Genomic DNA, 14,325 nt, shown 5'->3' with positions numbered 1-14,325 from the left:
CGTCATAATCCAAGCCGCGCACTGTTTGCAACCATCTCTCGCTGATTGTCTCTAATACCTGCACCTTCTTCAATAACAGGTTGGCAATGTTGTTGAAAAAGCCAAGCACCCTTCGGGAGTCAGGGAAGACATTAATTAAGAAACTTGCGGAAAGCCGCAGCATTTGGGAGGAAAACCCGCTTTTGTTCCTTAGTTATAGCATTCATTAGAATGCGGAAGACCCTTCCAGAAGGAACACATACTCACAATTGGATATCCATTTCTTTATCGCACGTGACAAGTATTCCTGGGCCTAGATATATCATCATCTGCACCCATCGCTTCCCTCTGGACTTTTCTGTATGAAAACGTTGTCGGCAAGCTTGTTTCATATGTTCGTCCATTTTTGGCCAGTCGGTATGGAAATTTTGGAGCATGTAATCTACCGCCATAGAACGAAAATTGACACCCATATTTCCATGATCAGGTTGGGCAAATATATTCCTGCATTCCTCATACAACGAGAACAAGCGAACCCGCGCAAGCCTTCGTAATAATCGTAGAGTCTCTGGGTTGAAATTAATACCAGCACATATCATATCTGTAGAAAAATCTGCAAACAAAATGGACGAGGTTTCTGGTGACTGGGAGCTTCTTGGCCATAATCCACCTTGTAGCCAACATGACAGATGGTTGTCGATGAACAACTTGATATCTTGACGTAACCACCCTAGTCCTGCCTTGAATGTCATTAAAAGCTTGTCTTGGTCTTTCAATTCAACACCAGCGGCCAGATATTTTGACATTACAAAGTTAATAGAAGCATGATATTTTGGGTCGAGGTCATCTTTGAATGGGTTATACGCCTGGTAGTCAAAAAAAGCATCGAATGGGCTCTGGGAGTGCGCTTCATCGTTATGGTGCGACGGGCTTGAGGAAAGGCTTGCATATCTTCTTGCTGTGGGATTTACTCGTTGAGCGGAAGTGTGTGCCCTTTCAAGCAATGAGCTGGGGGGTACATGAGGTTTTTCTTGAAGTGGGGCTTCCGTCCCAGTGTCGAACTTTAGAGAAAAATAATGGCAGTGGCTCTGTAAGTAATGCGCTACTGCGGCTTTTGAGCCAGGCTCTAAACCGTCAAGGTGACAAACAAGCTGGATTAATTGGTCTGCGATCTAAAACACTGTCATTATCAAAGTATGCTAGTACTAGCTCGGAACATACAGTTTTATGTATGGGATCGGCGTCGGTATTGCCATTATCCGAAGGCGGTATCTATCGTGCGTCAGCGCAATCGAGGAAACTAATGTTTTTAGATCCTACGGATATTGTGAAGAGTAAGCTAAACATTTCAGTATTGCCTGTTGTCGTTATCTGACAGATAAAAAGTCAATATATAGATCAGAGGCGAGCGTTGATATCATCATTCACAGATATACTCTGAATGAAGGTAATCTGAACCATTGATGGGCTCTAGATATATTTATTTTGATCTTTGCGAAAATAGACTGTATTGTAGAGACCTTTTGGGGAAAGGTGAGAATTTGAGACACTAAATTAAGAAAGACGTTCAAATGCTTATTGACATTTCGCAATTGCAGAAGCCCAGAGTCTCTTGGTCATTCTAGGATTACATGTACTTCATTTATTACCTCAACTTTGTTGAACATCTGAGAAAATATGCGGGAAAGTTGTTCATTTCTTCGCTCGTCTTGATTTACACGGATATAGGTGAGGCTTGATGCCGGACAGATTAAGAGGGGCCATGTTGAGTCAATTAGTCATAGTATAGCCATTCTCGAAATCGGCTTGAGCAATGCACTCCGAGTAACTCTTCTCTGGCCCCGCCGCCAAGGCTTTAGCGCAGATAATTTATTGAGCGAGCCTCATCAAGATGAGGGCTGCAGTATTTTGCCATCTGTATTGGGGCGCCATATTGGACAATGACCGTTGAACTTACCGATCAACGTCCAAAAAGTTAAATTTGATTGCACGTGGCAGATTATACAGGACCATACTGCATCATTTACCACTTGCCCATCAATTTTTGAATCCGGCTTGCTCAATATTTTATGCGCGCTAAAGCCTTGGCGGCGGGGCCAGAGAAGAGTTACTCAGTGTGCATCGGTCAAGCCGATTTCGAGAATGACTGTATCACATTCTTTTGTTGCTAAGCGTATTGAAACCTTAACTTAATCGGCCTTTCAAAGTTTCTAGCATAATGATCGATCAAAAGGTTTCTATTATCCGCGAGATAGGACGACAACGTGCCATCAACAGATATTACAGGACCTGTTATTCTCTCCTACAAGAGCTGCAAGACACTGTCGCCAAGACAGCCAGCACCTTGCTTATGTTACATGAATCAGACAGCACCCAAAATCTTCATTGTCATTTTGAATCTCAAAAGATTATTCATGAGCTCAATTTGATAATCCAAATACTGCAAGAAACTGAAACCCAAGCTCTTGCCGCATGGAAAGCCATTGTGGACAAATGCAAAAGAGATAAGACCGACATTCCTCGATAGAATGTCCGAACAAGCATCTGTTAGTTGTTCCGCAGGAGGAATGGTTTCGGAGCTCCTGCTGATCTGACATCGCATAAACTCTTTCCAGGCTACGCACGTCAATAAATTAATTTATTGGCCTTTACAAATGTTGTGTTTTACCATTTCCAGGACGTCTAGAGGTAGTTTCACAGTACAATTTCCAATTTTGTCGGACACTCGGAGCCAACACATTTTACGTGAAATTAGTATTAGGACTATGTTTGCAAGTTACATCTATGTACAGTAATTTTCGAAATTAGTTATACCTCCAGACTCTTAAGACTTATTTATCGGAGACTAATTCCGAGGGCAGCGAGTCCTGATTAGATACCATTACCGACATTGGCTTTTCAGACCGCTTGTCGAAATGGTATCTATAACTTTACATTACCACTGTGAGACATGAGGCAATACCGTGCTAAGACGATGACTCATCGAATATTGTAAAGACAATACCATTACCGTTATGCGAGGAAAACAGAGCGGTCCTCCAAAAGGGTTTAGCGTTTACCGGGTATATTTTCCGGCAATCAAGTTGGAAGAGTGTGGAGGTATACAGGGTGACCAAGAAACAAACGTCCTTCTCCACAATAATTCTGCCATCATTTTGAAAATATTTGATGTATTTAGTTTGTATCATACCGCGTATATCCAGCTGAGTTTAAAAAATAAATGCGTTACGTATAGTAATTTCGTAAAGCGGTATGTAAGGAAAGCGATAAGGCGGTGAAAAAGAGGACGTTTGTTTCTTGGTCACCCTGTAGTTGATTTCGAACATTACTGTACTACACTTGAAAAATTCTTTTTGCCACTAAACTGCATTTTCAATTGTCGCGAAACGTGCGACAACGCTCGAGAATACCACTTTCGATGATTGTAGGTGATACTGTATCAGGGATGAACAAGCTTAGAAGGCGAGTCTTGGAGCCATGTCGCCCGGACTAACAACGGTGGTGCAGGAAGCCATTGTGCAGGAAGTGCTGATTGTCACGAAAGGAAGAGAGGGGCGATGTGTTTGCTCATTTCGTGTAAAATACACCACCCATGGTACTGGAGGCGTATTGTAAAATATATGGACTATTGTAGAAGCGGTCTAGATCAAAGTGTTTAAATTAACATCCAATCAGAACATATTTAGGATTTATCTTTTGGGAATCAAGTCTAAAGAGTGAGAGGTCAAACTGAATTCGAAAACTACTGTAGCCAGGTATGTTATTGAGCACTGTCGGAAATTTTATTGGAAGTTTAAAGTTCACCGATAATGCGGTGCATGTCGGACAGTCTACAGTAGTGTAACACTAACATGGGCGCTGTGATTCGTTCCTATCGGCAAGCGAGCTCAGCAGCGGGGTCGGAACCTGTCCTATAGACTTCCGCGTTAAACGAAAGTTTAATAAAAAGCACATGCGGGTCTCATGATGTTCTACGTCATGCCAAGCGCGTAATATTTGTATTAGGGTGGTTGTTCAACAAGGTTCCACCTTAAAAATTCTCCAATAAAGGAAAAAAGGCTAAAAAGACATAACAACAAACGAAAATTGCAGCCAGATCCGAGCTGTTTTACTGGCTTTTGCGTTGCACGTGGTCTCGATTTGGATGGAGTCGATAAGTAAACCCCTCAGTTCAGCACGGTCATGAACATTGATAAATGAGTGGCCCACTACAACCCTCACTTCTGGTGTTTTATTTACTAAAAGCCGACTTTTTTTTCAAAACATCCCTAGCATTGATATCGAACTCTTTAATTCTATTAGACGAACATGTCACAAGCTAAAAATCAACATATTACGGCCAAGCAAGAGGTGCAGCGTCAAGCAACAAAGATACTTGACCAACTAAGTCAAGTTATGGGTGGAAAAAATAACTTGGTAAGTCATGTTGGGAATTTCAGCTATACCGGTCGACTCCTGACCCCTACGAACCAGCAAGATATGTTGAACAATCACACACGATGCAATAAGGTCGTCGAATACCTCCTCAAGATCTGCGAAGATTGCCTCCGACGCCTGGAAATAATTTCAGGTGCAGTAGGCTTGGAACGCGAGCTAAGTGAGACACTAAAAGAACTGGGGATTGAGTCGCCATTACTCTGCCAAATAAGTGGTGTTGACATTGGGAACTCTGCGGAACAAGCCCATAGAAATGACGATCGGTGTGAGGGACTGGCCAAACAACAGTCTCGACCGACAGTAGAATTACCCTCTTTCATTACTCAATCCCACGCGCCCGCTGCCGCCAACAACAGACAGATACTGTCTCAGTTCAGCCAGCCTCCGCAGAACGCCATCTCGGACCCAAACCAACCGTGGGGAATGAACCCTCAGATAAAACAGGGCCAGTTAGAATTCATCAACTGTTCTTTGGGCTCAAGTCCTTTTGGGGCGATGAAAGGATACTCGGCACCCCCGTCCCAGCCTCCGATCGCTCGGCAATCCACTGGCAGCATGCCGTTTGTCCCTCTGAATCAAGGGTTTGCTCGTCCAAAACACTTCGGGGAACTCTCGAAACCCCCGAGCAGCCAATTCGATATTGGGGAGCTTTGGACAGAGGAGGACATTGAGGGCTTCTTGTGAACATAACTACGGCAGCGTGATTGTCTACTTCAACTGTTTGTTCTAGCTAAATTTAATTGCATATCATCGATTATTCTCCTGCACAGAAGTACTTGCTGTAGATTAGATCGACGGTCGTCTCGGAGTTGCGGTAAAGTCTAGCATTCCTTCCCCCGGTGATGCTGGACGGCTCGGGGTTTCTGGCTTTTTGCCGGGCGATGATTAAGGGGGATCCTAGCTGCGGGGACCTGTTCGAGGCAGCAAACCCGAAATTGACGACCAGTTGTTCCTTACACCGATATCGAATAGATAAGCGTACAACTCAATACTGTTACCCAGCTGCCGAGAGAGACTGATGCCAAATGGGAAATATGATCGTTGGATTCGGAACATCAAGGGACCATACCGCCGTGTCAGCCGGATAGTGCTGGAACAGGACTCAGGATCGCACGCCGCGTCTGTATTTGTCCGTCCATCTCGCGTGCCGGGGCTCACGTTCCGCGCTAGGGAGTAAAGCAGTGAGGTCCTCAGCCCAAAGGGAGATATCTCGATAAATCATCTTGCCCAGGCAGCAAAAGACGTTCAGTCAAGTTGCGCTCTCACCCCCTCTGTCTATCACGGCGCGAATTCGTTGACTAGTAGATGAACGGAATTTACTTGAGTTCGATTAGGCTTGAGCATTTCTCGCGTTCCCAGTGGCTTCAGTGCGGTAGTTGGGGTATTGTGACACAACGCAAGGACAAGGGCTCCGCATCAAATGGGGCTCCGGGGCGTGGAGAAGTCAAGATCCGCGGCGCATGACGTCTGCATCATGTGCCTCGCCGCAGGTGCACCTACCCCTATCGCCGCGCAGATGCATCGTAGAGTGGCGAGGCAGCCGTTCGAGTTTTAAATGACCCCTGTATTTCTCTCAGCTGGACAGCGGTATCCAACGTGGCGCACGCAACGTATCCCAGGAGACTGCTTGAAAATTTCCAATCGTGGGAGTTTTTTCGCGGTCTGTGCACGCCCATGGCTCGACTTGAGCTGTCAAGAGAAAGTCCAACCGTGCCGAGATGGCGCGTGTCGGAGCAAGCCTGGACGGACCCGGACGATCGTACCCGATCCGGGTTGGTGGGAAGAATGTGTGCCATACACTGAGCCTATCGTCTCAGGTCGGCCAAACGGGAGCCGGCAGTCAAGGCCGTTCCTAGCGAGATCGAAGGTGTTTGAGAGTCGCTTACAGCATCCAAATCTCAGGCGCTATTACTTTAAAATGGCACTACGAAGAGACCGGAGATCAAATAAAGGCACAAATTGCGAACGTAAAGGGGGCGACAATTGGCGGCATCGTTTGCGAAACTGCCCCGAGATTACGCAGGTGATGGCACAGTCACTGCGGCGCAGAATCTGATCTCGTCCATCTGTGTGAGTCCCACGGGGCAGGAGGAAGGGGGGCTGGGGCCTGACAAGCGGGTCTCTAGGTGACCAAAGTCCCGTGGCGGTTACATTCTCCCACGCAGTTTGGGCAGAACGGAGAACATGCTTGGGGCCAGTTATTTGCGCCCAGCAAGTGACAAATAGGATGCGATGATGGCGCAGTGACCATGAAGTAGTCTTCCCTAGATGCTGACGAGCAGTGAAACGGAGCCAACTACTCACCGCATGTGAGTCACGGCGTCCAGCGGTGGGATTTACACCCTGGTTGATGGAGGCCTTTGCGCTCTGGACATCGTTGCCCATTGGTGGATCATATTATTCTGCGTTGACAGGGCCTGTAGCACGACAGTGTCTGTAGGTGGCCTTCCGGGAACGCCTTCGGCCCCGCCGATCCCGTCTGCGGAATGGACCACCGAAGCCTTGCGGCGTCGTGAGGCCATTCAGCGGGAACGTCGGATGGCTGCAATGTGTCAAAGATCGAGGCCGACGGCTAAACCGTTCGCTACCCGGGCGTTGGATGCATCGCGAAAGTGTACACCCCAACGCAAACCTACTACTGCTGCCCCATTCGCGCACCAGTTCGAATAATTTTTTGATAGTCATATGTCAATGCGATCTCCCATTGCTGCATCTCAATCACATCAACACTATATCGCTAGCTTAATTTGACCGTTGTTGACCAGGGGTGGCGCTCACGTTGTGTTTCGCTTGGGCCGCTGTTCAAAAAAGATGCTTGGAATCTAGTTAGCTGGCTGGATCTAGTAGATGTTCAACGCTATTTCGAACGACCTGGTCACTACCCCTGTCATCTAGCCCCGCAAGCTGTACCCCCAATCACACCAACGCCGTATCTTCATTTTCATTGGGTCATTGTTGATCAGGGATAACGTTCGCGCTGCATTCCGCTCGGATCGCGGTTGAGCATAGACATTTCCGGTTCAATGCAGTTGCATGTAGAGATCATACCAACACTCTATCTTCCGCCTCACTAGTCCATTTGTGACCGGAACAACGTTCAAGTTGCATCCCGCTTGGACCGCGGTTGAACATAGATCCTATCGTAGTAGTACAGTACCACCACAGTCTATGGAGACCGGACTATTGGTTGATCCGATGTAATCATTTCTTATGTAATCAGTAACCCCCATAAATTGCTGGCCAGATTCAGGGGTATAGCAATACAGAGTTCTTTCCACCGCTGATTGGCCCTTATATTACGTGCTCTGACAGATTGACTTTCGTGACCCTTACGCCAAGATAAACTAGTCTATATTGGGAGTTCTTCCGGCGGTCGCGTGAGCATAGCTTGTCAGCCATGGGAGCTGTGTTGAAGGAGCCTTCTGATCGAAGCATGGCACGTACGTGTTGTCGTAACCACCAAAGATGGACGCGCACGAAGTTATAGCTATCGTTGTAATAGGAAGGAAACTGAAGAAGCGTACTGGCTTTGGACCCCACTAACCTCGCGGTCATGGGCAAGTTTGTTGAAACAACGCAGTACGAAGTTGGTCGCCCCCTTCTCTTGAAGGCGAAGGTCTGTCGCGTTGGGGAGCTCAGCCGTCTTTGCGCTCTCAATGGACTGTTTAAACAGGGCCGCCTTGGCGATTATTTGCCACGGGGAGACGTCATCGTTCGTGGTGTCGTTGGTAATGTAAAATATTACAATGATTTGGAAACTATAGGGATCCAAGAATTGTCATAATTGGATCGAAAACAGCTGGCAAGCGCCGGGTTCCACGGGTTGACCCAGGGATGAATGCGGACGAGATGGATAATGCCGAACTTGTCAATTGCAAAAGGAGAGACCAATTCCCGGGGCATACCGAACCGACCAGCTCATCCCAGAACCGCTGGGCTGGTATTTGAAACAGATCGACAAATGGTGTTTCAAATGTACTGTAACTGTTTCTTTCGAGCTACCGCGCGTTACAGTACGATATCAACTAGTCGTGCAAAGAACGCCTCGTCAGGCTCAGTTCCCCGGGCGAAAAGCGGCATAGACAGGTCGTTAGAATCGGACTCATTTGGAATTGTGCTGTCGGTGCTCTGGATAACGATGGATTCAAGATAATGGATCATACGGTTTGCATATTCGGGATCAGTGAGTAGGCGCTGGCGCAGCGAGGTGAAGACTAAGTTCCCCAAGAGCCACACCAGGGCATGGAGGTGCAGCATGCCTCTGCTATTTGTCTCGACTACACTAGTGGTTGGAGACGTTCCCCAAGATTCCCAAATCTCCACAGCCACTAGCTAGGAGCCCGCTCAAGACTGAGTCACCGACATGGTGAAAGAAGTTTGCAACTGCGACAGGGTTGGAAATGGCAACGGTCTCCCGAATGGTGACATTAGCACTGCTCAGAATGTCTCCAGCATATTCTACCCCTGCCAGAATGAGCACCAAGGGATTTCGCAAGTCGGATGAATTTATGGTGATCCAGAATGCAGGCATCCCATACTGTACAGTACGATTAAACAAGGTTTGCGTACACCCATAAGCTCGCAATAAGACAGCTGATTGGATTTTCTAAGAATCCAAGGCAAATAAATGCTTAATATCCGTAGCAAGGCCAAAGAATATCGAGTAGTGGGTAGATAGAAGTCAAACGGGGTAATGGCGGAGAAACAGGCGTTGAGTCTCCGCCCAAGGGCCAGCAGGTACCATATCATAAGGATATTTTCCATCATCAGACATGGCGCATCGATCGGCGCCAGCATTCAATAAATCTCCAGCTGTCTCCCATATCCACTCCCTTGCAACAGCTCTATGCAGTGGTGTATAACCAAAATTATCACGGGAATTCACGTCGGCCCCGTGTTGGATGAGAAGTGCAGCAAATTTTTGGACCATTGAAGCAGAACCAAAATTTGCCTCGGCAATGTGATGAAGGGGGGACTTTCCTTGCTTGTCTCGCGAATTAACACGAGCTCCGTGTTTGAGTAAGATGTTTGCAAGTTCGACGGAGCACATCTGCGCGGCAAGAGAGAGAGGGGTCAGCCGATCAATATTTTGAAAGTCTACATTAGTACCGAGTGATAGAAGAAGTTGAACTTTCTCCGCTGCTTTTGAACAAGGAGAGCCTCGCATCGCATAAAAGAGTGGACTTTCGCCATCCCTACCGCTGGAGCAATTCACATCAGCTCCACTTTCCACAAGCAGGCTTATCATATTGGAATGGCAGCTGAATGACCAAGCAGCCAGGTGTAGGACACTTTCTCCAAAATAATTCTTTACCGTAATGCTTGCACCGTATTCAAGGAGTATTTGAGCTTGCTTGGTAGCTCCCCGGGAGACCGCATATAGTAGAGGTGTCTCGTGCGCATAGTTGCTAGAGTCTACCGGCGCACCATGCATGATGAGAGTTCGAATGATGGTTCTGTTATCATTTTTCGTGCTTTTGGGTTTCAAAGCAAAGAACAGGGCAGTCCATCCCCTCCAATATTCACTCATATTTTTGAAACTTGCATTGGCGCCGTATTCCAGTAGTTTCCGTACAGCACGTATACTTGAATGAGCCACTGCCACTTGTAACGGAGTTCTCCCCTGTCTGTCGAGAGAGTCCACATACAGCCCAGCATTTAGTAGCATCTTTAGAATTGCCGGCGCAACATTCTTTGCAGCCGCAATATGCAAGGGACTCATTGCTTCTCGGCCATTCAAAATGTGTATATCGGCCCCATGCCTCAAAAGCACCGCTACCTTGGCTGTCTGGTTTGAGCGGATAGCCTCCACAAGCGGAGCACGTTTGTCAAATGCAACCGAATTCACCGCGGCTCCATGATCAATGAGCAGCTCAGTAATGAATGTGTCGCTACGGCCCCTCGTCGCCAAAGTCAAAGGCCTCTCCGAATAGAGATTTGCCGCATTTGGCAAGGCTCTGTTTTTGAGGAGGATTTGCACGATCTCAACATGATTGTAACGTATAGCTTCCAGGAGAGGTGTTGACTGTGCCCGACTTGAGTCTCGAAGGTTGGGATTTGCGCCGGCAGTCAGCATGTTTCGAACTCCTAGTCGGTACCCGTTTCTCGCGTACCACACAAGAGCAGATCCACCTTCGGACTTGACATTTCTCTCGTAAAGCTCGCTGATGAGGAGACTGTAGAGCTTGCAACTAGCTCGTAGAAGACTGAAAATATCCTTCGACGACTCCAGATTGCTTGTTATCAGCATGATAATCTCTGTTGGAATGGAGACTAAAGACATCTTGTCAGATTTCCTCCAGGTTGGATTGACCATGAAGGCTTTGAGGGTGGGGTTAAAGCTGTTGTTATGTTAGTAGGTTGTCCACGTGACCCATAAAGACAAATGTAATTAGCCTAACCTATGAATTGACGCTCAATGCGAGCAGAAAAAATTGCTTCGATAGCAATCCCTCGGTTTATGGATTGCCCCAGAGGCGCAGAGGCGCTTTTAAGTCTATGGAATATTTGTCAGATCTCAAGTTTAAGACTCCGGGTCAACTACTTAATCTATATTGCTCTAATTTGATGGAGAACTTTCACGATTCTATAGCCGCATAACAGCTAGCTAGCCTCTAAATCTAACGCAGGATTCACCTGTTCATAAGACTTCGAGAATATGTTGAAAGAATCGCTAGCGTGGGAGATTTGACTTTCTATTGTTGTTCAAACATGACTCAAGCTTATGAGAAATGATGATTTACGCTCAACACCAGCTCTATGCTAAATAAAGCATATGCATAGCCGCCTCCCTAGCAGATCTTTTAATGCCTATCAAAAGAACTACAGCTCGTCCGATGAGCAAGGCGAAGGATTGTTAGTCCATTCTTGCTATTCCCAATCGCAGTTCTCCAACAGCCTCTGGCTCAGCTATCCAGGGTGAGCGATCCGCGGTATAAACTGGTTAAATAGCGGGACAAGCTTCAGATTTCGAGAAGATGAGCGGCTTATGAATATTTGGATATCTTGCATAGCCAGATTAGCCATACTCGAATCCAGCCAACCCAGTAGAGACACCTGAACGTCAATCGCTGACAGAAGCGCCCAGGATGACAAAAGCATTAAGTATCGGATGGGCTTGGTCCTTGCACTACTATCTACAAACGCTTCATTAAAGACTGGTCAACTCGTTATCTAAGGTCAAATTCGAAAGTGTCGCTCTGTTCAACGATTGACCAGAGAGGTACATACAAGGCATTTTGTAGCGTCATTGCAAATGTACCTATTGGTATTCAACTACAAACGGATTTTCGCTTTGGTTCAATCCAATTTAACGATTGCGCTGACTGGACCCAAGCTACACATATGGGTGGGTACCTTTAAAAACCGGATGTTACAGCGCGGATGCTTTTTCATCACGACTGGAGTCTAGGAAGGAATCTGTGACAAACACAGAGACAGATTTTAGTGATCGCGGTCAATACTTCATGACCCAAACATGTGTTTCATGCCACGATATTACAAGCATAGACAGATCTTGGCTTCCTCAATCTCGTTTGGATTTTGAGTACTAAACTCCAGCACCACGAAAAGGTGTCTGCCAGTCGCTGAAGGCGGGGGAGGCAATGGTCATCCCCCATCCTAAATCCTGGTAACCTGGAAGAGAAGACAAAAGCCATTCCCGGGGGAGGCAATGGCCATCCCGAGTCTTCAAAAGATGGATAATCGTGGGCTTCTATGTCCTCACGCTCCCGAGCAGATAATTTTCACATGCAGTTCTGAATCCTACAGCAAGGACTTTTTCCGTAAACGGTTTCGTGAATGGTTTCGTAAGTTGCATGTGTTCACCATCAAGAGGTAGGCCCCTGTGGACTCCCGTTCAACACTCTACCGCTAGCGAACTCTCTGTGTATGGCTTCATTATTGAGCGGACGGAGTCGGCTTGAATGTGATTTATTCTTGTTTTAATTCTGGCGGGGCGAGGTCAGCAAGATAGGGTACCTAGTTCTTCGCGATACAGTGCGAGTACGACACGTGAACTCTGACTGGAAGCCTGGATGTGCTCAGCACTACCCTAACCCCGCCCCCTCCTGAAGCATCCCTCGACCAGCGCTTCGCACTATCTTCCTTTCTCCCACGTTCCACAAAATTGAGAGGCTAGTCATTACAAGGAGATTGACGCTCCCGCTGCTTAACGGATCATTACCCTGCGAATGAAAGAAACAAAGTTGTGAGCGAGCACAACGCCGAATGCTGCGACCACCATGGAGCAAGAAACTACAAAAATAAATCGTATTGTATTGTGATATGTACTGTATAGTTTGAGGCTGGTGTACAGTATATTATATCAATCACGTGGCTTTTCCATGGAAATTAGACAGTGTGTTCTGCCACGTACCGGGTCATGTCGAATATAGCGTCTACGGGAGTTGTCTTTATCCAAGAGAGGATGGACTGACGCGTGACGCCAACAGGAATGCTTGAGATTTACTGAATAACTTGAGGGAATACAAAAAAGCAACTTGATTAAGGAGATTAGCTCAGTCCGCTCTCTTCCTTCCTCAGCCTATACATAGCTGATTTCGAAAACTACTGTACAGTATCTTCATTGTATTGTTGTGAATCCCCACTGACCTAACCCCCCAAGCTTGGAAGGTCGTGATTTTCCAACTTGTCCGAGTTTTCCGACTTCCGCATGTGTCACATGCCATGGAAACTGGAGCCCTGACCTATCCGCACCCTCACCCAGTCCGCTTTATTTTCTTGCTTCCACGCTGTACTCACCAAGCAAACTTTCATTGCCCAATATCACTCTTTCATCCTCATTGCATTTTCTAATAGTCATGAATGAACCACTGCCAATATTTATCGTCGGCGCAGGACTCGGTGGGCTTTGTTTGGCTCAAGCAAAAGAAAACCGAGTACCTTTCAAAGTCGTCGAAAGAGATTCGATGAGAGCATTTCGGTTCCAAGGATATTGAAATCGCCTCGCTAGGGAGGGAATTCGGGCTTTGAAGTACTGCTTGACGCCAGAGCTATGGAATCGGTTTGAGCAAACCTGCGCAGAATATCCTAAGCAGGGAAAGCAGCTTAATGCAACTCGGAAGTTTTGGTCCGCCACCATGAACCCACAAATCGTACACAGTTGACCGATCCGGTTTTCGTGAGCTTCTCATTAACGGCCTTGACCATGATGTCTTATTCAACAAATGCTTAGACCATTACATGACATCGGACGGTAGCATAACGGCATACTTTACCGACGGATCAACCCTCAAAGCATCTTTATTAGTAGGCGCAGATGGTGCGAACTCCCAAGTTTGCCAGCAGTATTTGGGCCAATTCCCGATGATAGGTGCCGGAAGAACAATCATTTGTGGAAAAACGCCACTCGGCGAGGACCTCCAAGCTGTCATTCGTGATAGCGGGCTCGAAGGTTCTTCAATAGCAGTGGAAAAAGCTGCCGATCAAAAGAATCAGACTTTGCTTCTCGAAATAATTCACTTTGGACGGGGAGAAACACTCGGAACATTTTCACCTCAAGACTACGTGTACTGGGTGCTCATATCTCCCTCGGTCCTCAAGAAGGCAGGGGAAGGATTGCGACTGTGTTATGAGGAATCTGCATCCTTGTCACTCGAGTTGACTCAAGGTTGTGCATCCATATTACGTCAAGTTCTTGAAATGCAGGATAACAGCCAAACTTCAACTCTATGCATCTCTTCATCGCATCCCGATCTGCCTATTCGGACGTCTTCTGCTCGAGTCACCATGTTCAGAGATGCGATTCATCCAATGCCTCCTACAGCTGGTCAGGGTGCCAATACTGCCCTTCGTGATTCAGCTGAATTTAGCTCACATGATTATCGCAGCAGCAGATAACATGCATAAGAGAATAATTGGCCAGTATGAAGCGGATCTTAAAGAATT

The 14,325-nt window shown here is 46.8% G+C and overlaps 3 protein-coding genes across 3 annotated transcripts; 2 read left to right on the top strand and 1 right to left on the bottom strand.

Moving 5' to 3' along the window:
* Window positions 1-4,458: 4,458 nt before the first annotated feature.
* Window positions 4,459-5,100, top strand: N7498_007875 (uncharacterized protein; the record flags this gene model as incomplete). Its single annotated transcript, XM_058454937.1, has 1 exon — window positions 4,459-5,100. One exon carries the CDS (start codon window positions 4,459-4,461, stop codon window positions 5,098-5,100), a length of 642 nt encoding a protein of 213 aa, XP_058307186.1.
* A 3,997-nt stretch (window positions 5,101-9,097) lies between these two features.
* On the bottom strand, window positions 9,098-10,732 carry N7498_007874 (ankyrin repeat domain-containing protein; the record flags this gene model as incomplete). Its single annotated transcript, XM_058454936.1, has 1 exon — window positions 9,098-10,732. One exon carries the CDS (start codon window positions 10,730-10,732, stop codon window positions 9,098-9,100), a length of 1,635 nt encoding a protein of 544 aa, XP_058307185.1.
* A 2,756-nt stretch (window positions 10,733-13,488) lies between these two features.
* Window positions 13,489-14,277, top strand: N7498_007873 (FAD-dependent oxidoreductase; the record flags this gene model as incomplete). The annotated part of the gene is made up of 2 exons (XM_058454935.1): window positions 13,489-13,507; window positions 13,541-14,277. 2 exons carry the CDS (start codon window positions 13,489-13,491, stop codon window positions 14,275-14,277), a joined length of 756 nt encoding a protein of 251 aa, XP_058307184.1.
* Between the last annotated feature and the right edge of the window lie 48 nt (window positions 14,278-14,325).

The sequence above is a fragment of the Penicillium cinerascens genome (assembly GCF_028974065.1).
Source record: "Penicillium cinerascens strain IBT 15544 chromosome Unknown contig_9_segment0_segment0, whole genome shotgun sequence".
Lineage (NCBI taxonomy): Eukaryota > Fungi > Ascomycota > Eurotiomycetes > Eurotiales > Aspergillaceae > Penicillium > Penicillium cinerascens.
This window is presented reverse-complemented; position numbering and strand designations above follow the sequence as displayed.